Source organism: Medicago truncatula, chromosome 2, assembly GCF_003473485.1.
Source record: "Medicago truncatula cultivar Jemalong A17 chromosome 2, MtrunA17r5.0-ANR, whole genome shotgun sequence".
In the NCBI taxonomy this organism is placed as follows: domain Eukaryota; kingdom Viridiplantae; phylum Streptophyta; class Magnoliopsida; order Fabales; family Fabaceae; genus Medicago; species Medicago truncatula.
Genome location: NC_053043.1, coordinates 19,741,386 through 19,768,904, shown reverse-complemented (window position 1 = coordinate 19,768,904; position 27,519 = coordinate 19,741,386). Strand labels below are relative to the sequence as shown.

The 27,519-nt window shown below is 33.4% G+C and overlaps 1 protein-coding gene across 1 annotated transcript; it reads left to right on the top strand.

The window, feature by feature from the left end:
* Nucleotides 1–5,813: 5,813 nt before the first annotated feature.
* On the top strand, nucleotides 5,814–6,854 carry LOC11441690 (uncharacterized). The gene has a single exon (XM_003595349.4). It carries the CDS (start codon nucleotides 5,980–5,982, stop codon nucleotides 6,214–6,216), a length of 237 nt encoding a protein of 78 aa, XP_003595397.1. The 5' UTR covers nucleotides 5,814–5,979; the 3' UTR covers nucleotides 6,217–6,854.
* Nucleotides 6,855–27,519: the final 20,665 nt, after the last annotated feature.

Sequence of the window (27,519 nt, the reverse complement as noted above, 5' to 3'; positions counted from 1 at the left end):
GTCAATTTTTAACACAAAATCACCCCTCTAACTCGTTTTTTTTATTTCCCTTTTATTGAAATAAGTGATTTTCATATCTATTTCATTTTTTCTTTCGTGATTTTGTCGTCTTAGTGCGACATTGTTTTGTTCGTCGTCTTTGTGCGACGTTGTTTGTTTTTTTTGTTTTGTTCAGGTATTTGTTCGATTCAGATTGTCAGATCAGCTTCGATCCAGTGCATATCAAATCAATGACTTTGGAGTTGTCAACGTTGCAGATCCGGAGACATGGATATTCCGGAGACTTAAATATAATCATATCTGTAGACTTTAGTACTTTGCAGTTTTATGCTATTAACATGGATGTTGTGAGTTTGTTCACAGATTCAAACTTTTTGTTTTTAGCAAATTTTCATTGTATCGATGCACTCTATCAATTTGAATGGATGAATCTCATTTATTTTTGTCAAAAAAAAAAAAGTGCATTTTATAACCTGTATGGTAATTAACATTTCAAACGATGACTCTCAAGCAGATACAAGTGATATCGTTGTTTTGGAACAACAGGATGTTCCAGAAGAGGAGCAAACTGAAGACTCCAATATGATATTCTTTCTATTCAAAGAGGTTCCACTTAAACTCCCTGTGGCCGAGGTTGTTGAGAATGTGGTTGATAATAGTCGCAATAATTTGCCAGTTGTAGAAACATGTAAAGATAACAGACATAAGAGATCGGTGGATGACCTCTTTGACTATCTATGAAGTACGGATACGGACACGGACACTGATACACCGTCACAGTTAATAATTTGAAAAAATCATATAACTCGGATTATAAGTATCGGTGTCGGACACAACACGTGTCCAACACCAAAACACATCTAATCCGAAGAGTGTCTGTGCTTCATAGCTAACTATTCACCCCATTTTTCCAAAAAGAACTTGAATTAGCTCAAAAATTGATGAGTGATGAGAAGATTGATCATGAGGCCCCATTCACTACTTACGTCACAAAGAGCTAGAAGAAGAAAAACAAACTCAACCTAGTTGCCTACCAAACCAGCTCCTGAGGTTTACCCTCTCCCATTCCTCAATGAATTTTCTCTATTGGATTATTTAGGGTATCGCCGTTGGTTAAGAATTATGTTGGACGAAGATTCTCCAAGCACTCTGCTGGCTTTTAGAGACCACTTTTGTTTGTCGATTTATAATTTTTTGTAAGGGAAGTGCTATATAGCACGATACCTAAACAACAAGAAATTTGACGACATGCATGTTTAGGTGATGGCAGAAAAAAGCAGCAGTTTTACAATAAGTAAAAAAAGGAAGAAAAAAAACGCTGATATGAGTGATCCAATGACTTAAAACAGTCGTGTGGTTGTCGTGCTTGTATGGCATCGTGCCAACAAGCATTTTCCTTTTTGTAATTTGTTTTCTTTTTTTTGTTTTTCTTTTCGAGAATTTTGATTTGGTCCCCCTTTTGTCTATATTTATCCCTTTTTTATTATATATATTTTTATGGATATTAGGCGGCATGAGATGACGGTTATCTGGAGGTACCAACTTAGTTGGGATGTTTGTGCTTCCCTTTGATGCTGCACCTCCGCCTATTTCCTAGCTTATTCAAATACGAAAATTAATAAATTTGAAAATATATATTTTTACTTTTATCAAAGTGAAAATATCATTTTTCTAAAATATATGTGTTCTTTCCCGCACACAATTTCTATTAATTAGCAAAGCATTTTGAGAGAAATATCTACAATACTATATTGTTTTTTTGTTTCAATATATATTCCTTTTCTATAAGTGAGACAATATGCTTCAAGCTTAAGCTTGGTCTGGGTGGACTGAAAGTGTCTGTGCAGTTATGTTAAATAGTTAGGCAATGTTTCAATATTATGTTTAGCGATGATTATAATATACAAGAAGCCAAAAGGAATAGATACGATAAAGTGTACCTTTGTATCTGATCAAACTTGAATAGTACAACATGTAAGCATACAATAATACCAAATGTACTCTTCCAGTCCTTATGGATCCTTCATGATTAAGTTCTCATAAAGGCAAGACAGCTTGAGAGCACACTCAAATTAAAAGAAATTGGGGTGGGAACTTTCTTAGAAGATATGAATCGATGTTAAGTTCACACACATCCAAACATAGATGCTTTTGTATTGCACAAAGATTACCGCCCAAGTATAATAATATATGTAGGAAAGACATCAAGTGAGACGGTCTACGTATTATTGTGATTTGGGATATATTAGATGACCGTATATTTGATCAGATCAAATATAATCCTTACATTTTGATAATGTTAACTATTGCCATAGGAAAAAAATTATACTAGGGAGTATGAAAACTTTCAACTTTTAATTTTTTAACTAATGCCTCACGGACACTAGTTAACATGACTTTATATATCGTTGCATTTTTTTCTCCCTTAGTCCATATGTGCGCTAACCTCATATCATGTCTCCGTATAAATAATTGTTTCAGTATACAAACATGAAACACGAGTAAAAAAGTTGAATTGTGTTGGTTTTGGATTTCCAAACTATTGTATTTGGATTTTCAAATTCTACTTTGAAAGAGAATATCTACCGAAGTTGTTATTAGGTTGAGTCACGACCAGATCGCTCTCTTTAAGACGTTTTGTGGCACTACCTAAAATTGTGCAAGGAAGACTATCAACCATGCTGCCTCCAGGGTAAAACAAGTCCAACTACAATTGGGCGGTTAACTATTGCACTGTAGAAAATCGTTCGAGATTTACACCTTCAATATGGTATTAAAATCACTCTTTAATACTAAAATCACTCTAATATGGTACTTAACCACTCTATTATGCTGTTTATACCATTTAAATAAATTGTTATCACCATTCTAACATTTAAGTTCTCTAAATTATCAATACGGTGCTACGACCATTCAAATATGGTGATACAACCACTCTGACTTTTTAGACATTATACCGAATAGAGACTAAGTTCTTAAGAACACTCTTAATTCCAAAAGGGACAGAAAAAGGAGATGAGGAGAAAAATAACTCGTTAACAAACCCTGGAGGGAGAAGAGAGAAAGAGTTTTCGACAACTCAATAAAAATATTTAGTGTGATTTTTGAACTAGGTGAGCTCTCCTTTTATAGAGAGTTTTGTAACTAATCTGGATAAACTTAAGAATTAAGTAAACTTAGTAATTAAGCAACCGAAAGATCAACTCATGTAACAAACTACTAATTGGATAAACTAAAAAAGAAACAAACTAATTGGATATGAATGAAGGAAATATAGAAAACTCATTGGATTCTCAATCTTATCAAAATCAACGTGAACTAAAATTATGCGAAGTGATATTTATGAATAAAAAATAATAATTAGTATTATTTTTATCGCACTACTATAGTTCAAAATTTTATTAAAACTTTCAACCTTCCAATTTCCTTCCAACTTCATCACACCAATGTTCCAACAAATGTCAAGATTCACATGTCAAATTTGACTGATTCTAACACTCTCGCAACTTTGGTAAATTTTAACGGACTCAAGAAAGACTCATTTAAATTGCATTCAATTATTTCTAATTTGACATATCTTTATTTGGCTATTAAGAGATCGATTAAACCTTATTCATCTACTTTCTGTATTTGACTAACAATTTAAAATATTTTAAAACGTAAACAATATGCTTAATTGATCTCCCGGTCCCTTAACTTATTTCTTTTAGTCAATTTGGTCCCATAACTCTTAACTTTAACAAAGACATCCCTTATCTCATCTATCGTTAGTCAATATAGTCCATTCCGTCATATTTTTTCAAAAAAACGTTAGTTTTGTACATGTAGGCGTGTCAGTTGTAAAAAAACATGAGATGATATGGCATGTATGACTCAACAGCATATAAAGGGGTAAAAAAGTGAGGAAAAATATTAGGGTTCATATTTCCCATTTTCTTCTTCTCCATCCATCATGCCTCTCTCTCTCTCTCTCTCTCTCTCTCTCTCTCCATCTCTTCTTGCTTCCCCTTCATCTTCTTCGTTTTTCTGCAAGCATGTCGAATCAAGCATCCAAAACACAGTCACGACCTTGGGTACAAGATCAATGTTATAGTTCAACTGGATCCATTTTTAGGAGAGGAACAAGCATGAATGTATGTGTGGAGATTTTTCAGTAATAAGAACGGTGACTGATACTGCTAATCTGAATTGTGGGAAGAAGTCCCGGGATTGCAAGAATTACAGGAATTCATTTGAAAAGGAAATAAGGAATCAGGAGATCAATTAAGCATAAACAATAGTATGTTGATAATATTACACTTCTCAATAATATTTTACTTTGCAAATTTTTACAAAAATGGGCCTATGATTAATATTTGTTGAGACTCAATAAAATTTATATTTTAGATCATATATATAATCTCTATAAATTTTTCTTATTTTACCACTCAACCATGTTTTATATAGAGCTATAACAATATAACGTCCTCCTTTTCAAGGAAGAGCACCTTAAGATAATAACATCAAATTTTTAACACCTATACTTGATGGTTCCATAAATCAGTTACATGTTGCTACCATCTTTTCAAAGTTGAGGTGTCCATCAAAACGACATCATACCAAACTTATCTTGATAATTCCGATCGATGGAAAAGGTAACAAGGAAACACATTGTAACCTTCATTTAACTACCTTGGCTTTTTTGGTCCATTGTAATTTGTAAGAATTAAGAGGACTTTGGGTAGGTAGCTCCAACTTCCCACCAGTTGTTACCACACTTTTATATGTAGAATTGTAATTATAATACTCCCTCCGTCCCAAATTGTATGATGTTTTGGGCATTTCACACATATTAAGAAATGTAATTAATATTGTGTGGGAAAGAGATATTATGAGTTGTTTTACAAAATTGTCCTCAATAAATGACATGGGAAAAATAAATGAAGGAATTGAAAGAAGATAGAGTAATAAATAGTTAAGGATATAATAGGAAAAATAACATTAATTTTTCATTGGTATTGTAAAGCGACATATAATTTGGGACAAATATTTTTTCTAAAATGACATACAATTTAAGACGGAGGGAGTATCACCAAATTTTCATACTGTGGTGCGCGATTTTGAAAATGTCGTTTTTAGTCAATGCTTCTTAATATAATACGAATCAAATATATGAATTTTAAAGCACTGAAAACTAAAAAAAATTGATATTTAGTTCATCCCTTGTTAAAAAAATAAACTTTCACAATAGAGATTTATAAGTTACTAAACATGACTACAAAAAATATTTCAAAATTTTGATAATATACACATGAGTTTGTTTAACAGCAGAGACAATTATTCATGACGAAAAATATTTGGGGAGCCAAAAGTTGTTTTAGAGGGAAATAAAAATGAAATTTCATACTCTACAAGTTCTATCTCAACTGACAAAAATATCAAAATTGTTAGTACATATACCATGATCGAGGTTTGAATTTCGGTCTCGTTACTTATGTGTATGAGTTTCAATAGATATTTATCATTTTATTACATTACCTTCATATTTTACAAACAATACTTAGTTTGCAAACAATAGGCATTATTCTAATTATGTAGGCATTATATTATACAAGAAAAAGAAAGCATCTTTAGACTTTAGTAGGGTAAGAAAGTGCTAGTATGAACCAAAAAGCAGACCAGCTAGGGGAGAAGAACTGTTCCCTGTCAGTTCATAAAGTAGAGGACGAGAAAGAACACACTCATATGCTTCTTTTTACAACCATGATAATTCATAACCATTCTTATTACTTATTACAAAGAATCCATACCCACCTTTTTGCTATATGATGGTAAAACACAAAGTTATGATTTTGCATCAAAACCATGTGCTTTCCCTTCCCACTCTATAAATACCAACAACTCCAATGCCTTCTACTCACACAACCAATACAAATACATTACACAATACCTTATAGTTCAAGTATCATACAAAAAAAAAAAACTAGAAGGGTTTGAAAAATGGGAGCTAAGAGATCATCTTCTTCTTCCTTATGCAATGTATTCAAAGCATGTTTCTCAAGTGGAAACAATGATGAATATTGGGAAGGTAGTGGAAGTGGAAGAAGAATGTTTGCAAGTGATGAAGATAGAGGTTGTTGGGTTGCTGAGCCTGGTATTGATAGGAAAGCTTCTGATTTCATTGCTAGATACTACGCGACTCGAGTTACCGACTCTCAAAGCCAATTTGCTTCTTGAATTAATTGCTTTTCTTCATTGATTTTTCATTGCTTAAATAATTAAGTAGCTATTTTTCCACCCTCATTTACTATGACCAATTGTACTTTGTTCCTAGCTACCTCATTCTTTTGTCCTTCTTAATCCCTTGATGTTCATTATCTGCAGTAATGTCTCGGTTATTTGATGAAGATCAGACGGTTTATATTTTGAATTTATATTCTAAACTCAATTTTGTTACGTCCGAATACCAACCGTCTGAGATTTGTTGAATGGCCGAGTTGCGATGACTATAAGATTCTTTTACTGCAGCACCTTCAAATGCAAAACCATTCTTCTTGGAGCACAATGCCTGACTATGTATTTGTTTCCGCGATACAGCACATAAATCATACTGATGTTTGGCGGAAACAAGAATTCGTTGACGTGCAACTTATCGAAATTTCAAGATATATTGAGATGATTATGATTAAAAGTATGAAAGTATGTCAAAATTATTAGTATTGTCTTGTAATTTTCAAGTAGTTATGTTAAGAAGAGAGTGAGTTTATGTAATAGTCATTACTTGAGGAGTGGATCAGATGCTTGTTATTTCAAATAATTTAGTCATTAATAATGTAAGACTTTATTCTTTCTTATTGTGAGAGATTTGATTTGTACGAGACTGTTTACTGTTTTTAGCAGTATGTAAGTTTATGCTTTTGTTTGCTATTTCAAAAAAAAGTTCATGCATTTGACAGCAACTATTATCTTTTTTTGATAGAATCAGTAACTATTATCTATTTATATTAAAAAAAACCTATTAATTAAAAGTATATGCAAAACAATATGACCTATTCTCTATGAAGCATGGACACTCCTCGAATTAGGTGTGTCCGACACCGACACGCCACCTATAATTACACTGAATTATGTTATTTTCTTAAATTATTATCGGTGTCGGCGTGTCGTGTCCGTATTTATTATGTTTGTGTTCATAGTGGCTATTCTGATATTTATAGCCAGGTCAAGATCTCTAATTTATTCGAAGGATATTTGTTACACTATGCCGAAAAAGCGCTTAGATAGCGCTTTTTTTTTGCTTTAGATAGCGCTTTAGAAGAGCCGTATAATCTTGCACTATATAATGCTTCCATGTTACTATTTATAGCGCTTCAGTGTTAAAAGTGCTGCTAAAGGGCGCTATTTTTTCCACATTTTGGTGTAGTGTTCAACATGGTATTATATAAACGTCCGTGTATTCTGATATGCATAATCTGCAACCACGATCTAAGCTGGGAAATAATAAATTTTGATATTGCCAAAACTGCAACTCAACCACAATTGAAGCTGCATTGGTCATTTTTTAGTATAATTCTCCGCAATATGAAAGAACGTGCTGCGTCCGCAACTATTACTGCAACCGGCGACCACTGGTCAAATTTCTGATTAAAAATATTAGTGCAAATTTAGTTTAGTTTCATGGATCAATTTGTCTTTACAATCATCCAAGTTTTACATATGTATAGTAAGGATCATGTTTAAGGTTGCCAGTTTGGGAGTACTAGATGTACAATCGTATATGGCATATTTTGTCCATGAGTTTTGTTAACGTAAGAGTTTAACTTTGTAACCTAACGGTGAAATTCACGTCTCGTAAGAGAGAATTATAAAATAGTCATTAGTGCTACCATTACCAACAATAATTTGTTCTTCCACATATTTTTTTTGAAAGAAAAAGAAGAAAATGAATTGAATGGCATATATATAATCTATTTTTTGAATGTCTATCTCATTACTTTTATTTTCTTTTTATCCCATCATTCATGGTGTGCATGTTATTGAAGAATGAAGATAGGATGTCCAGTTTAGAGCACAAAATTCAGTTTATAACATTCATCCGGGAGATGGACCTAATTCGGTGCTGGTCATCTCGAACTATCAAGCAGCTTAGGCGCGAGCAATGCGACGAGCCCTAGGAGGAAAGAACAAATTTCATTCAAGTCTTTCCTAACTAACTGTGAAGAGGTGGAATTCTGAGTTGGATTTACTATCTTTAACACAAAATTTTCATGATCGTTATCTACATGCAGATAATCGAACATTTGATGAAACAATAAGCACGCTGCAAATAGGTACAAGCTACTGCAAATAATCGAACATTGGGTTATTTTTCCTTTATTTGAATTGAACGCTTGAACCCAAGGGTTTCAATTCAGTTATGGTCGAAAGTAACATCAGTTTTGTGTCTCAATGGCATGAGAGAAATATGTCCATCTTCATTACTCCATAAAAACTTCCAAAACACGTTAAAACATTTCAGATTTTAAAATCCAAATATGGCACGCCAGAAACTCACAAGGTGAAAAAAGTAATGGCCCAACCTTAACGTTTAAATCAATTGGACTTCACCTTAGTTTAAACACGTTATTCTTCTTTGTCCAGAAACGGTAACTAACAAAAGTTGCATCATCAAATTCCCAAGGATAATGATATCAACCATCAAGAATTAGAAACTATTTTAATGAAGAAAACCATCACCAACGGTTGAATGAAGTCACTAATAAGTGTAAATCAAAGTGAAATGATACCTCAAACGTACAAATGGAACAACATTCCAGCATATTATTCATCAACAAATCAATGTCCATCCGTAGATAAAAACATTCTCAGTTCTTGCTTTTAGTACAAAAGCCACTTTTAGTGCCGGGAATATTGCATAGATATATTCTTTTATGGGCTACACACAAACAACATTGTTAATGCATGTACATAAATGGCATGTCACAATTTGTCGAAAAAAATGGTCTCTTAAACATTACAACTCCGGTTTTCAATTTCAACCGGTCGATCTTAATCAATGGCAAAGATAGTTTAAAGTTGATTTTTTTTTTATCAGAGATGGTTTAAAATTGATTTTGTTATTGCGTAATCTAAGTTTTCTGATCTTAATGCATAAATATGTGTGCTTCTCTTAGATTAGGGAACCCCGTCCTTCACTCTTCTATTATATTACATCGTGCCAAGCACCATTGCGCATTCAGCACAACACTCTATCACCTCTCCGTTATTTCACATAACTAACGCACATTTGCGTGAAACCGAATTCATTGATAACACTATGCCTAGAGCTCTAGACTAAACCTATGTTAAAATTGTGGTGAATTTATCTAAACCATAGTCGTGCATCGTGATTTTGTTAAACTCACCTCAAATCTGAATACACACTAAAACACACTTTTTACACCTCCAATTTCTAGATATTTTATATTTATGTATATATCAATATCTAAATACTTAACTCATGACGTACAATCCACTTTTCTTACATGATACGGTCTAACTCACATATTTTTTTGTTCTTACATATAGGCTTTATAGACTAAAATATGCCCTAGTATATAAGTTGGAGTACAGATAACTATGATTTGACTCAAGTTTCATTTTTTCCCTACATAGCATGAAATTAAACAAATTCATTGGACACTTGAGGATCATATGTTCTCTCATGCAACACTTCAGATTCTTACTTATCACTATTGTATGGTTTTAACCAGAAAAACGTGCATCTCTGCAAACTTGGAATCTGATTTGAAGTTATCTCTTGAAAAAAAACTTGACAATAATCAAATTATGGTGATACAGGTCCTATGTTGATGATCTTATTATTTTGCAAAATAATGCAGTAATTTTAGGCAATGAACTTATATATTTTATTAATATGTTGTCAAACCACAATTTTTAATATGGTATCAGAGCCTCTTCTAAGATTCATTGGGCCACCTACTATCAAGTTTTTGCTATCGGGTCCACGTCCAGATGTCCAGTCCTGAACGTGAGAGAGAGGTGTTAAAGAGTCTCACATCGGACAAATAATGAACTGAACATGTGTTTATAAGTGGGGGCAATCCTCACCTCATAAGTCGATTTTGTGGAATTGTGTTAGGCCCAACCACGATTTCTAAGAGTTATTTAGCAAGAATTGAAATTTTTCCTTTCAATAGGAAAGTTACATAGCACCCGGATGGTATAAAGCAATAAAGTTATTGTAAAAACAGTATTAAGTACTATATAAAGGAGATTAATTGATGTGTTTTGCTTTTAATTTTTTCTTTTATGGAAATTGATGTGGTTCTTGATATGTTGTAGATTAGATCATACATACTCATATTTGATAAAGCAAAATGAATTTAAAATTGGATTAAACTACTATCTTTAGATGTGACATTTTAGATAAGCAACTATGTATTTAGCCAACTAAAGATGGTTTTGATAGTTGTACCCGATTCCGTTATATCTAAGATATGATTGAAAGAAAGAAGAAAAGAGGTATGTATGCAATTATCCAATTAATGTTCACATTTTTATGTGTTTCAAAGGCATCATTTGAATGACTATATGAAAGGAAATTGAGGAAGTGAATGAATCATTCTCATTGTTTGATTCTGAAATATATCAATAATGTTATTGAGCATAATGAAATGAGTCGCACTCGCACCTGAATGCCATGACTATAATAACTATTCCTAGTAATACATATTTTTTAAGGAAAATATAAGATGTATAAAGGATAATGACAAGGAAAAGAATGTCATCTAAGTTGGTATCAAAAACTTAACAATTGTCTATAGTCACAGCCAGGGGTGGCCCTGAGTATGGGCCGAGGGGGCGGCGGCCCAAGGTACCATAATTTTAGGGCACCAAAAAATATATTTTTACTACCTATGTATGTATACTTCTATAAAAAAATGTAAAATATTAGTTGCTGACAAAATTACAGAGGCACTACACAGTCAAAACTAATAAATGACGTTACTAAATGAAATATAAAATAAAATCAGTCAACTACATGTATCGAAAAATATTAATTACGTCCATAATTTTAGCAACTAAACGGATGAGTCATGAGTGAAAAGAAAGTGAATAATCTAATTGAGGCACTAAAATTAAAATAAAGATATTTAGTGTTAAGAATAATAAAGAGTCAGATTTTTTGCATTTGCATATTAAAAGTGTTAATATTTTACCTAGTTTATGAGTCTCTTTTCTTTCTAATTCTTATTCTCTATGACTAACCTCTCTATCTCAATTTGTAAACAAAAACATCTCTTCATCTCAATTATGCAACTATTTAATAGTCAAACGATTTTTCACTTTTGAGGAATCAACATTGAATTATGATCCATGTGTGCTATTTTGATAAACATGTTGTCTTTAGTTAATTAAACTAGTCGAGTGAAACCTAGACTTTCGAACATGGATCCTAGCTTAGAGCTCATCGGTTCACAATTCAAAAATTCATATTTGTGTTTTTCTTGCACAATGTCAAATGAAATGTTTAATAGTCTTTCCATTCATTTATCTTAATCTTATCATTTTTTATAAAACTTTTCCTTTATAAGAGCACCACTTTCTTTATTCGTCCAAGGCATCCAAATTTGTAGGGCCGGCCCTGGTCACAGCCGTCAATTTTAATTCGACCTCTCAAATTTTGCACATTTTATTAAAAAAAAAAAAAAAAACCATTAGAAATTACAACCCAATCAAAGTGTACACACAAAAAAGTTGATGGAAAGTTACAACTCTATAGTCCTGGCTGAGCCAATACATTAAACAAACTTTTAGAAAATTAAGCTACTTAGAAGTCTTAGCCTCGTAGGACTTTTTTTTTCAATGATAGCTTAGTAAGACTTTGGTACCACATAGGTAGCTTCATTGGGAAGAAAATTGCATTGGTGCTTATAAGGTGCTACTTCAAGCCCTTTCTCTCTATGCAAGTGTCGTCTCTTTTTAATATTAAAATATTTAAATATAAAGATGTAAAATTATTGATAAATGATATAAATTTAATAGTTACATCTATTGAGTAATTTTTTTGACCTAATAGGTTGGAAAAATTGAGTGTTTATTATAATTAAAAATATTATAAATAATTTGACATCTCTATTGATTAGAAAGTTACAAAATGAATTGTAATTTGTTCAACCTAAAATGAATACCCTGAAGCTACTTAAAGGAAAGGAAGGAACATGTAGCTTATAATGGACCCTATTGCACCCTATACAATCTCAACATCAATTAGTTAGGAATGGAGGGAATTTATGTTACATTTTGATGTGTACACTTTCTTCCTTTTGATTGTTCAATATAAGTCCATAACATTATTTAACATCTCTCTCAATCATGATGCATTAACAAGGAGCATCTAAAGTTTAGTACATTTTTGTTGCAGGGCAGAAAAAACAAAATGTAGAGTAATGATATTTGACGAAGGTGATGGTGTGTATTGGATAATACGAATGAAGAATTCAACACTACAGTTAACTGAATTTACATGTACCTCGAGTAACTAACTAAGAGGATAAATTAGAGTGATTAGATACACTAAACTAATTACTTCTCTAAACTAGTTACTTGAGGTACAAGCAATCTCAATCAACTATAGTGTTGACTTCTTCATTTTTATTATCCAATAGTGTGGAAGTTAACAATCGTTCTTAATATGAGTGCCCATCTACAAGCAAGTAAACGTAACGATACCAAACAAGCTTTTTGAATAAAAATTTGTGTTTTTGTATGAGGAAAAATAAAATAAAATAATTATAATATATTCCACTCCATTCACTTTTCGAATGATGAAATAAAACTTCATTTATTCTAGCATAAAATATTCAAATGAGGAAATTAAAACTTTATTTCATTTTGTTTCATTCCACCCCATTAAGTTTCATTATGTTGATTTTACACTATCCAAACAAGCTTTAGCCTTAATTATTTTTCCACTCCTATTTATAACATTATTCTCATGATTCTCTAGCCATTATTTAAATTGGAAGAAAAGAAAGCATCTTCAATCTGTAGTGACACACAGTGATAATAGTAACAAAAGCAACATTGGTCACATTACAACCTTAGAGAAAACAGATAAGTGTCACTTCATATGTTACGTGTCACATTCATGCAATCCTTACTTTTGATATGAAACAATAGTAATCTTGTGAAACCATGTGGTATACAACTCTATAAATATGTAGAAAATCAGCTTATACCTCAAGCATCTAAATATCCTTCAAAAACATTAAAGGGGGTGTAGTGAGTAAGTTACCAAGTGTTAAGACTTAAGACTCAATATGGGAGCAAAAAAGTCATCTTCTAACTCATTTACAAGCTTATTCAAGTGTTGTTTTTCGAGTAGAAGTAGTTATGAGCACTTGGAAGGTAGTGGGAGAGGAAGGAGGATATTTACAAGTGATGAAGATATAGGAACTTGGATTGGAGAGCCAGATATTGATAGAAAAGCTTCTGATTTCATTGCTAAATATTATGCTACTAGAGTCACTAACTCTCAAAGCCAATTTGCATCATGAAAATTGGATTTCTACATTGCTTATGATTATGAATTCCATTCTTGCAAGGAATTATTTCCATATTTTTCTCTCTTTTAATTGGACCAATATGGATCCAATAGTTAATTCTTAGGTAAAATAATATGGTCATCAACAATGGGACCCGTTTAATCTACATAAGTTTTTTTTTAGGAACTATATATGTATCATCTTATACTGAGTTTGGAACTTTAGTTTATGGGGAAAAGTATTTTCACTATCTTATATCTTTGCTTTTTGATGAAAATGCTAGTAAAATATTTGAAAATTGATGCCTTAAATTTAGAGGAAGTTTTTGTGGGGTGAAGAAGTTTAAGGAGTTTTTTTCTTTTGCTTGAGTTAGGCAATTAGAAGTGTTTAAACATAAATGTAGAAAGGATCAGGAGCCAAGACACTGTATACAAGTTATCCAGACACTTGAGATGGTGTCTTTTTGAAGAAATGTGTTATCTTTACACAAAAAGAAAGAAAAAAAAATGTAGAGCAGGTGTTTAAGAGTGTGTTTGGATTGAGGGTTTAGGAGAGGAGGGGAGGGTTTAATTTCATTTTTTAAATTACGGACTATATAACATGTTTTTCTAAAATAAATTAAGTGTGATTGAAGTATTATACGACCGTTTATCATTTTAATATGCTAACTTTTTAAAAAAACATTTCATAGTGTCTGTAATTTAAAACTGAGAAGTAAACCCTCCATTCTCTTTCCCTTCTAAACACTCCGTCCAAACACACCCTAAGAATATAAGACATATGTCGTTTGTGCTTCAATTTATTTATGGGCTACTGCTATCTATTTAGAAAATTTCTTTTCCCACCTTTCATTCCTCCCCGCGCCCTCTAAAATCTTCATTTTACTTTGTTTGGATTATAGAATTTGAATTCATTAAGAACACATAAAAGAAGAAAAAAAAAACTTCAATTAAATCACAATGTTCTTCAACAACAACAACATAATTCAACCACATTAATTTCAAAAAACATAATTCAACAACGTAACACAACAACAATAATAATAGCGACAACATAATTAAACACAAACAAGATCATCGATCAACCAAACTAAATTCTTCCTTTTGTCCATCCATACACGCTTTGATTTCTCTGTATGTCCTGAGCCAAATCAAACTTGCCTGAATAGCTTGAACAAATCTCACCAATGTAATATTTAACTCGAACTGTCTCTTCGAATTATAATGAACAAATACAGAGAACACATTTCTTACTCGTCGATCTAGAGTTTTATATGGGTAAACCTATCACATCAATCTGAGTCAATTGACGCCCAACAATACTCAACATTGTCCATCTTTCTTATTTTTCTATGATTAAGACGACAATATTTGGTCTAGTTGATCTTTTAAATCATACAGTGTAATATCAAAATGAATCCTAAATAGATTGGGTTTCCCTTTGTTGTACTAAAATGCAGCTAGAGTAGTGCTCACTTATATTGGATAAGTGTTCTTGGTTCTGATGTATGGATTGCAAATGAACCAAACACACCAATGTATTGAATTTTTTGTTCGTTGTAGACAACAGAAATTGACAATGCATTTTAGACCGCAAAAAATCTTGTATTTAACTGTTGTCAATCTCTGTGCATCAATATATTTACATGTTTCATATTGTATATAAGCCGAACCTCTAAAATGATGGTTCGACTTATGTAATTCAAACCAAGTGTATGCATGCTTTTACAAATTCTTGAACTTGTGTCCATCTTTTCTGAACATAATATGATAATTAAGAAGAACATGATATAACACATAATATTATCTGCAATGTAATGGCTAAGTGATAGAAAATAATATTATCTTAAAAAACATAATTCAAATAAAATTTAAACTAGTCAGTGTTAAGCAAGGTATGACTACATTTACACTTTTTTTTTTCTCCTCATTCTGATGATGCCTTGAGCGTCAGAGGAGTTACCTGTTATGCAGGTTGGTTCCCAACCATCGAATGATAGCCTTTGTTGCATTGGAACTCCTTCATCATACCATATTTCACTAGCACAAGCGTCAAGAATGCATCATCATAAGATATCTAGCCCAAATTCTAACAATGAATTTAAAAAAAAAAAAAGTATTATAAACCTAATTTTTTTAGTAGTATTTTATTCATGATGTCATTGCTCTCAATTTGGGTTTTGTTTCTCACGGTATTCACATTTGCGAATAATGTGGTGTAAACCATATTGATGTATATTCAATCAACATAATGTATACAAGGAGTTTTTAGATTTGGAGGAGCTATACTAGTTCACGATGATGATACTTCTTCGATGAAATTACTAAGAGTTTACAAAGAGATGTAGAAAGGACTCAATAGTATAGTCAATGGAAAATGGTGAAAATATGTGTTGTTTTCCTAGTGGAATGTGTTAGAACAAGAAAGATCTTGTATGATTCCTCTAAGGTTTTGATGATAATAAAAGTATTGAAGAACAATTGGACATACTAATATTTGTTAAAGTGTGCAGGATCATAGAATATATTCATCAAGTATTAAACATGTATTAAAGCATCAGAAGCACAAGAGAAGCTCAAAGACTATGGTAGAAGACCTGAAGAAAGTTCAACCAGCAGTCAACATATTGGATCAGAAGAAAAGGATGTCTCTCAATAGCTAAAGAGATCATCAGACTCTGTGGAGATCACCAGACTCAAAAAACCTAGCCAGACACAGAAGACCCCATCAAACCTGGAAGACATTCAGACTTCAGAAGCACCTAAGTGACCTAGACTCCACGTCATATTTTTCGTCTTCTATGGATGTCCACATCAAAGGATCTGAGCACAGTTTTTTCTTCTTTTGTCCACGTGTGGAAATAGACAAAGAACTTCAAGGGAAATAAGAATGAACATATACTTCCTGTTTCAGCAAAGGATTTTCGAATGACTATCCAACATAATTATCCATATCTAGCAATGGCTCAATATCCTTGATTTTAAGCGTCTCAACGACTCTTTATGCTCTGGCACTCTTCTCCAACGTCTCTTAAATCCCTGCCTATATAAGGATTTAAACACCGTGAATAAGATTAACAAGATTATGCTATTTTAACGGTACCATTACTCTGCCAAATCAAATAGTGCATAAGCACTTAGGATTTTCGTTTAAACTTGTGTATCTTCAAATTCCTAAAATTGATAAGAGTTTGTTCATATATTGTTCAGTTTACACCAATAAATTTGTATATCTGGTGTAAGAAATAGTTTATTTATATTTGTTGTAAACAAACAGAAGTCTCTTGCTTGTGAAGCTTGAGCAACATAAGTCTCTTGGTGAAATCTTGAGCACTAGAAGTCTCAATCAGTTGTGATTGAGCACTAGAAGTCTCTTAGGGTTACTCTTTGAGCATTGGAAGTCTCTTTCATGCATGCTTAAGCAATAGAAGTCTCTTGTAGTTGTCCTTGAGCAGTAGAAATCTCTTGGTAGTAACCTTGAGCAAAGAAGTCTCTTGCAAGGGTGCTTAAGCATTAGGAAGTCTCTTGGAAGAGTCCTTCAGTAATTGTAATCAGTAGTGATTATAATGAATTCCCTTGGAAGTGCAAGGGGATTGGACCACTCATGTGTTGTGGGAGGAACCAGTATAAATTTCTAATGGCTCTCTCTCTCTCTCTCTCTCTCTCTCTCTATATATATATATATATATATATATATATATATATCATCTTCGTGTTCTGTATTCTACTGTACTCAGTCATTGTATCAAAATCTGTACTTATCAGGTTCTGAACAACTTGCAACACTCAGATAAAGAAAACCAGAAAAATCCAACAAAATCCAACCCCCCTATTGTGTTTTTCTCACCTTCAGCATGAAGCCATCTTTATATAGGGGTGCCTAGTTGTAACTGATCTTGTAAAATGCGTCAGGAAAAAAAGGAAGTTATTTATAGATCACATCATTGGTTCTGATTGACAGAGCCATGCTCCTATGCAGTCAAAGGCACTATAACTCCTCTGTCAGTTCTCGAATAGTGCATATTGTGGGTTATTGAGCCTTTATGCTTTGGGCCGGCAATAGGGGTTGATGTCTAGTCCTGAACATCGATGAATGTCCAACTTTGTTATCTTTCTCTATTTTAGCAAATGATATGAGGATAGAAAAATTATAAAGTGTTTTCTTCGTTTCTTGTTGTTTTGTTTGTATTTTTCCTCGTTAATGGAAAATACATCTACTCTTTGAGTCTTTAGATTTTCTCTAGACATGGTGAATTCTTGAAACCTAATTTTCATGCTCTTTTTATTGTATAAATAAAAAACCTAACCAATATGTTGGTTTCAAGTGTAAGTAGTTACTCTACAATCATCAATGGATGGAAAAAAATATTGGGTATACAAGAGATGTGACTAATATACCTAATTTATTAAAATGAAGATGCGGCATCTCCATCTCTTATGATCTTGGACCTTTGGCCCGTTGTTTCTTCTCAGTCTCCCCAACAAATGGTATCAAAGCCTTGGTTCAGTTTAATAGAGCGGGAGTGAGATCTCGCTGTTGGATCCTTGGATCAAAAGTTTGTCTAACAGTGTAGTCAAGTGGCGTGTTTTAGTGGTAACAATTGTTAACGATTTGGACTCAAACTGCACCAAATTTTTTGAATGTTTGGAGCACGTAAGAGTGGAACCTGTAACACCCTCAAACCCAAATACGATATTTTATCATAAAATTAACATATAATTACAGAGGTTCAAGATCTTACTTCACCATTAATCCAAAATAGTCATAAATTAACATAATCATAAAACAGTCGCAACAGAATCAAAACATAAAACAACATAAGGTTATCATCTCAAATACATCAACATGAGAAATTTATGGTTCCTTAAACATTAATCTAACAGATAAAATAAAATAAATCCCCAACACCTCATCATAACACTGCCACTAAGACTCCGAAAGCAAAAACATGAAAAGGAGGATTAGGCCTCAAGCCGTCCTCGAGTACTCACGCTGATCAAGTATCCTCAACCTGCATGAATACACCACGAGGATATAGGCGACCAAACAACCACTGGAGGGTAAGATATACATTCGACATAAAGAAGATATGAACTTAAGCATAGAAATTAGGAATTAAAACATCACAAATGGACATACATATTCATTTCCTAAAATACTATCATTACATGCATTCTTATTCAATCGACAAACATATTAATTCTCAAATCATCGATGTTATACCCTGATTTTGGACCTAAAAATACTCGTTCAAATTTCTTTTCTACCACTGATAATTGTCAATTTACTGTTGTTTTACTTTGAATCTTCACTTTATTTTCATCTGCATATTTTACTGTCTCTGTCTCAAGGTATTTTCAAATCATGGTTTTGCCTGTGTTTTTCTTGCATAGGATCATCCCAAAGTGTCTTTCTTACATTACAAGTCATTTGAAAACTCTCTGAATCATTGCATTGCTTTTCCTGCATGTTATTTCAAAAATCATACAAAAGGGGTATTTTGATCATTTCCTGCAGTGGAACCCATTTTAGTCCCTGTGTTTGTCTTTGAGTCTTTTCGGCTTGTTTTACAAATCATCGTTGAGTCTTTGTTTAAAAACCATTTCAAAATTGTGTCTGAGTCAGTTTGAGTCAGCTTAGTCCCTAGGGGCATTTTAGTCTTTTCCCGTCCAAAATTCGACAGAGAGGTATTTTAAAATACCTCATTGTTGTAATTGGTTCGTTTTAGTCCTTTGTTGGTTTTATTTTAGGTTTCACTTTACTTTTTTTTCCAATTTACCAATTTTAATTGCATTCTGGTCCCTCAAGCAAGTTTCCAGAATTGCACTTTAATCCAAAGCTTTTTAAATTTGCATTTTAGTCCATTATTATTAATTGCAGTTTAGTCCTCAATTTTACATTTTTTGCAGAAGGTCCTTAGGTCACAACAAGTCCAAGGCCGAGCCATTTTTCATACATGTCCAGGTGTCACCATTTCATTGGATCTCAAGTACAAGTGGCAGCTTATAAATAGTGTACAGTGTCAGAGAAATCCACACAGAGACCCATTCAACCAGTGCCACATCACAAACACGTGAAAAACTTCTCTCTCTTGGCAGTTAGGATCAAAACAGAAAATCCACCAAGAACAATTCACAAACCCTAACTTTCAGAACCAAATTTCATCAACAAATTCACCGAAATCGCATCAGTTCTCAGAGATTCATGGATGAATCTTCATCACTGAACTGAAGTGCCTGCAATTCCAGGCGCGAATTCCTCACCGGAGGTGAGAAACTCAAGCACCGATCACAGGGAGAAGAAGAAGAAAAGGAAAAGAGTTTCAAACCGGCGAAGAAGATGAAGAAAGTGAACCGGTGAAGACACCGATTTATTTTCGGTTTCCAAGCAAAATCAACAAAACAGAGCCAAGAATCAAGTTTTTCCGAAGAATCTCGTGAAATCTCCGATTAAAAACTCAGGTAAAACTCAAACTTCATCTTTCTTTCTCAAGAACAGTAACAAAGACGAAACTATGTAGATTTGTAGGAGTTTGAACGGTTATATTCAAAAAGTTGAAAAAACCTAAAAATAATTTTCAAAACCGTATGAAAATTCTAGATCTACGTTGTTTCAAGCCTTGTTTGTGGAAATCAGTGTTAGATTCGTGTTTAGGGTTTAGAGGCGAGTAGAAAGACGTAAAAATTTTGAAGTTCTGGTGAGGTTAGAGGTTTCCGGAAACTGGAGATCTCACCGGAGAAGATGAAGATTCTGGCGGACCTATGAAGGTTCCGGCCAGATCTTCATCTTCCCCGGCCGTTCGTTCATGAGTCTGGCGGAGGAAGTCTGAGAGAGATGAGAGAAGTGAGAAGTTAGAGAGAGAAAGGACAATAGCAAATGAAATAAACCGGTGCTCCCCTCCTTGTATAGGCCAGTGAACCGGACCAGTCCAAGACCGGTCCATTTCCCTTCAATCCTGGCCGTTTGATCTAGGGTTTGATCCCCTGGATCAATCCCGTGGTTCCTGTGCGTCCGGACCCCTTAGGTTTGGGCTTGGGCCTGTTCCCTTTGGTTTAGCTGCGTTTTTGCCGTTTTCTTGCTATTCACACCTTGTTTTCTTGCTGTTTGAACCACCGTTCGTTCTAATTTTCTCGTAAAAATTCCTAAAAAATTTCTGTGTTTCTTGATACATTTTTGACTTTTTTGTGATGTTTTACATGTTATAAAATTGATAAAAAAATATATATGTTGCTTTCTTGATTACTTTTTCTCTTTAGTTGAATTTCATGCAATTTCTCGTTTTTCCGTTCGTGATATCTTGATCTATGGTATGAATGTCCGATGTGCAATTTCATGATGAGAATGTCGCTGTTTGTGTGTGTGTTTCGCTGTTTTCGACATGATTTGTTAATTTCTTGCCTTGCAACTATTGCATTTCTCTTTGTATTGTGGTTATCGTCGTTATTTTACCGTTTATCCTATATTCCTTTGTTTGCTCTCCTTGCCATATTTTCATGCCTTATTTTACTAACCATTTTTGTTCTATGTCTCATCCATTTTATAGCATTTCATCATTTCATTCCTATTCATTCTAATGTTAAGTGGACATGTAATAGTTCTAGGTAGTTTAATTTCCTTTTAATTTCTTGCAAGACCATATCATGTAAACTAGGGCAAAGTGTAAAGGACAATGGACTCTCTATAATGATGTATGTTATCATGGTTTTTGGGTGCCAAGCCATTAATTGGACTTGAACCTTTTGACCGTTGATATCTCTCTTTTTTCTTGGGAAGGGTAAAAGGAGAAAAACCCTTAGATTCTAAGTTCGGGGGTCGGTTTTACTACGGGAAGGTGTTAGGCACCCGGAGTAACTATAGTCCTCTATAGGAGCCGTTTTCCTAAGTTGATTTCTACGCTTATTTTTACTTACTTTTGAAAATGGGAGGTTTATTTAGTTAAGAATGAGGGGAGAGAAGTCGTAAGACTTTTTATCTCTTAGTTGATTTGAAGAAAATTTTAATGTGTTGCTATTTGATTTTTAAAGTTTGAAAATGATTTTTTGAAGAAGAGAAAGGAGGCCTTAAAGGCTTGAGAAGTAAAAATGTGAAGTTTGCCCAATTTTACTTAATAAAATAGTCTAAGTCACTTAAGGTTCATTTAGAATTTTCTTAAGAAAGTAAAAGGAAACATCAAAGGAGTGTTGACTCCAAAGTTCATTTTAAAAAAAAGCTAGAATTATGGAACTTGGTTGGCTTTATGAAAAAAAATATTTTCTAAGTACTCGCGTTCCCTAATCATACATCTAAACGAATGTCATACACCGTGTGTGAGTGTCGGTGCTCGTGTCGGTGTACATCAATAGAGTCCATAGTCCCTTTTACATTGTCCTAGATACATTCTACGGTCTTTGCATGAAATATAAAAGATAACACCTACCTAAATATCACAATTCCGAATGAAAGTAAAAAAAGAATGCAAAGAAAATTAAACTATGTAAAAGAATGGAAATGGAATGCTAAATGATATGTATGAAGTACCAAAATAAACTTGTTAGTAAAAAAAAACATAACAAGTACTAAGAAATAAAAGCATGCAAGATAGCACAAAAAGTTAACAAAATGACATTAAACCCTAAAAACTTAGGTATGAAACCTAATGCATTCTTGGCCTCTAATTCTCATGCTTTAACAAGTTTGGAAAGAGTTTTCTTTATCTCAAGTTATAGCATGGAATTATTGGAAACATGCAAGCATGGTTTCATGCCATATTTTCTAGAATAAACTTGGCATTTTATATCTTTCAAAATATGCATATATTGTTCATAAAATCAAGCACTCATGAACCAAATCAAAACAGCAAATCAACATGAAATTATAGGCACAAATCTCTCATATTAACACATCAAGTAGCTTTTATCACATATTCTCACATCAAGGACAAATGTGTGAAGAAGAATCCATAACAAATAATTCAAAGAGAATTAAAATGCTATGAATTAATTATACAAAAATTTCATAGATCCTTAATGTTCAAAAATGTCATAAAAACACTAAGAAAATATCAAGAAACATGTGATAATTTTTGGAGATTTTTTGGAGAAAATTTTAAGCATGCAGGGGTTCAAACAGCAAAGAAATATGGTGCAAATAGCAGGAAAACAAACAAAAACGTAAAAGATCAAAGCCCAAACCAAAGGCCCAATTCACAAAACTCAGATTGCACAGGAGACGTTAGATTGATCTAGAGGCTGAGAATGAGAGAGTAAAACCGAAAATAAACCGGACCGGTTCAAGTCTCTATATATAGAGGTGAAATCCGGTTTTTTTCATTTTGATACTCCTCTTTCTCTTTCTTCTCTCTTTTTAGAGAGAGAAGCTCCAACTTCTCTCTAACTTTCCGGTCATCCTCTCCGGTTGGCATGGCTTTTCCGGCGCGGCGGACGGCGGTGGCGCCTCCGCGCCGGAGTTCGAAACTGCTCCGATTCAAATTTTTTTTACGTTTTTAAACATCCTTTTTTATGTGTTACTCGAATCCGAGCTTAGATTTTTTAAAAAAAGTTTGAATCGGAGTAGATCTGAGTTTGAACTTCGATGAAACTTTGGAACAAAAACGGAAAAGGAAAGAGAGAAAGGAGTGAAGAGGATTACCTCTTTGTTGCTTTTGGCTCACGAACGTGATTCTTGGTTTTGGCTTGGCTTGTTGCGTTCGAATCCACTGCTTTCTTCTTCTCCTTGCTCACGACACGTTCGTGCTTGCTTCTGTTGCTTGCGTTGTTTCGCACTGGCTTCTGTTGCTTGCGTTGTTGCGCGTTTTTCCTCTTCTTCTCCGATTCGCGTTTTTCGTGATCGTGCTTGAGTCCGTTGCTAACAGCGATGGATTCGCACTGGAATTGCGAAAGGAACGGTTCGATGATGACGATTCAAGGACGAATCACTGAGAACTGCAGAGAAATCTGAGAAATCTGAGAAATCTTTGTTGAATTCTGGTGAATTTGTGATGAATCTGTGTGTTAGGGTTTGGGATTTTTCTGTGTTCTTGGTGATTTTCTGTTTTCTGATCTAACAGAATAGAGAGAGAAATTGAGAAATCTGTTTGTGATGTGGCATATGATGAATGGATCCCCCTTAAAAAATCTGACACTGTTCCCCTTTTATATGCTGCCATGTGTACTTGAACCAATAAAAGAGTGACATCTGGACTGGACCAAAATTTGTGCGAAAAATTGGACCAAAATGCCCTTTGGGGCGCCCCTGCAAAAAAATGATAATAAAAGGACTGAAATGCAATTTTTAGAAACTTTTGGACTGAAATGCAATTTTTAGAAACTTTTGGACTGAAATGCAATTTTGGGACCTTAATTGAGGGACCAAAATGTAATAAAAATAAAATTTGAATAAAAAACGCAATTTGATCAAACGTAAAGTGAAACCAAAATAAAATTGACAAAACGGACTAAAACGAACCAATGGCCTAAATGAGGTACTTCAAAGTAACCTCCCTACGCCGAAATTTTGTGTGAAATGACCAAAATGCCCCTAGGGCTAAAAATGACCTAAACTGACTCAAACAGACTCTGACACTGACTCAGATGCAAGTTTGAAATGAATTTAAACAGGGTTTACTGATGAAATGTTAAAAATGAATTTGAAAAGACTCAGAGACAGTCACAAGGATGAAAATGGGTCCCACTGCAGGAAATGACCAAAATACCCTTCTGTATGACTTTTTGCAAATTTTGAAATAAACTGTAGAAAAAGCAATGTAATGATTCAGAGACACTTTTGAATGACTTACAAGACAAGTAAAGACATTTTGAAAGGTTTTATGCAAGAAAAACAGAGGTAAAAATGTGATTGAAAACACTGCGTAGCAGAGACAATTTGAACTGTGCAGTTGAAATTTGATAATTGACAAAGTTTGAAATGAAATTGGGCCCAGTATTTTTAGGTCCAAAAACAGGGTATAACAATGTATACCGACACAAGCACCGACACGCACACACGTTGTATGTTTACCGCTTAGATGTATGTTTAGGAAACGCAATACTTAGAAAAAATATCATTTTCCCGGAAATAACTCCATAACTCAAACTTTTTTTTCTCTAATAAACCTTGGAGTCAACACTCCATTGTATTTTCCTTTATTTTCTTAATCAAAACTTCAATGAATCTTAATTTCTACTTAGACACTCTTTCTTTAATAATTGAACCAACCATTCACTATTGTCTCGTCTCATGCCTTTACGGCCTCCTTCTCTTCTTCAAAACCATTTGCAAAACTTAAAATCAATCAAACACACAAAAATAATTTTTTGAGAGAGAACTACATGGAATTTTGATCCCTTAAAAGGGTATGTAGGCAAGAGGTCAAAACCTCTCCAAGTCTAATAAAATAAAATCTCAAACATTTTCCTCCCTCCGTTCTTAAACTAAATAAATTTTCTTTTCCATAAATAAGCATAAAAATAAAGCGTAGTCATAAACTTAGGAAAACGGTTCCTATAGAATACTATAGTCGTTCCGGATGCTTAACACCTTCCCGTAACGAAAACGACCCCCGAACTTAGAGTTTCAAAGGGTTTTCTCAATTTTCCCCTTCCCAAGAAAAAATAGAGAATATCAAAGATTGAAAGGTTCAAGCCTAATTAATGACTTGACACCCCAAAATCCATATAACAATCGACACAAGATATAACAAGTATTCACATTTATCACTTTATTCCCAAATCAAACATATATCATTCACAAATCATCTCCATCACTAAAGATCACATGAACCAACATAGTCATGCACAAATCTTCACATATATTCACAAAATCAAATCATGACTCCCACAGAGACTCGTATGTGTGCTATGTTCTAGTTCGACTTTATATGCATAAGGTACCAAATTTTTGGAATGTCGGAGTTATATTACCGATTGATCCCCTGCTTTAGATAATTGAATAATCAGAGATATATTACCCTTTAATCCATCCTGCTTCAAATAGGACTGACCATGATGCATGGATTCAAGCATAGACTAGACAATGCACAACATCATAGACTCATCATTATATAATTTCACACCATTGTATAATATATCACCACACCAACACATCATTGCATTGTCAAATCAGTATATACATACATTAACAATTCATCATCATAATAAGCATCATCATGTTCATCACACCAAATATAACATCAAGAGAATAACATTTTTTCAACTAGTCAAATTGTATCCTTAGATGATGCATCACTTACGCTTAATCATTCAACATTTCATTCACATGTTAATAACCAATTCCTATCATTACTCATCATCTTATCATAAGCATATAGTTGATTGCAATCTAACATGCCACAATTTATTATTCTACAAAGTCTATCTATTTCTTCATTTTGCCTAAGTTGGTCTATCTTTACATATTTCACATAAACCAATCCACATTCATCAATATAGGTTGAAGCACTCATTGATACTACTAACAATCAAGTTTAAGCATTTGAGACCTTATTACATGCATTAGATACCATGAAAGATGGAAAATTGAAGTTTCCGAGCACATAAGAGGTCGCACGATCGTGCTCACTAGGTGTATGGTCGTACCACTCAATGTCGAGTGATCTGCACGGTCCGTGCTTCCCAGGCGCATGGTCGTGCTGCCCTGACAGCAAGAGAAATCTGCAATTTTTCCGTTTTTAGTGTAAAACATCGTTTTTCGATCCAATTCGCATCTAATTCGTCTCAAACACTCAAACCACTTATACCTAATCACTTACACATCATTTCTAACTTAATTCAACTTAAATTCATTTCTTTCCAACACCAATTAATTCAATTATCACTTAAAATCACTTATCGCATAAAAACCTATTTTCACATACAACAACTCACACCCAAACACCATAACGATTAACAACAACAAAATTACACCACATAAACATACCCCATGACATAACAAAGATATAGAACATAGATTGAGCAACATTCATCAACAACTTCATGATTTTCACTCAATTAAGTTAAAAACAATTATACATTAACTTATCAGAACCAAACATAGGTTTTCATGCAACAACATGATTATATCACCTTTTACCTATTCAAAATAACCACAATTAATGGAGCATCAAATTCATGAAAATGCAAGAACAAACATGACTCAAAACCACACAATTGCTCATAGGTTTTAAATGTGAACATAGTCTTTCCCCCCTTACCTCTAACTCCAAAAGCTAAGCCTCATAAGCTCCAATCTTTCCTTCTACGTTAGTCTTCCAAGCTTTCTCTTCTTTTCTCCCTTTAGATTTTCTTTCTTTTTGTCTCTTACTCTATTCTCTCTCTAGCCTCTATTGTGTAAACTTAAAAATAATTTCACAACCCTAATTTGTGACTACTAACACTCTTAAATACTCTCACAAATTGCGCTTGGTTCACTTATCTCATATGGTGCTTAGTCATTATTCTTACTAATAAAAATAACATTACTAATTTTACTACACTTAAATCTTATTTTTACTTTTCATCTCTATCCTATTAATTCTCCAAAGTTACTACTAACCTTATTAAATATTCTTCCATGCATAAATTACTAAAATACCCTTTACTTCTAAATTATCAAAATGGCTTTAATTCCTCTATTACTACTAAAACCAACTAACCCAATAATTCAAATACATCAAACAAGTAATTAATTAATTAAACAATTAAAATAATAATGTTATCATGGTTTTTGGGTGCCAAGCCACTAATTGGACTTGAACCTTTCGACCGTTGATATCTCTCTTTTTTCTTGGGAAGGGAAAAAGGAGAAAAACCCTTAAAAAGTTTCTAGATTCGGGGGTCGTTTTCACTACGGGAAGGTGTTAAGCACCCGGAGTGATTATGGTATTCCATAAGAACCGTTCTCCTAAGTTTATTTCTACGCTTTTATTTTTATTGCCTACTTTTTGAAAAGAAAAGATTTTATTTGAGTGAAGAATGGGGGTGAGAAGAAGTAGAATTTGATTTTATTTCGGCTTGGA

What these genes read in the sequence shown, in the direction of transcription:
- LOC11441690 (XM_003595349.4), top strand. Translation starts at nt 5,980, where the DNA reads ATGGGAGCTAAGAGATCATCTTCTTCTTCCTTATGCAATGTATTCAAA.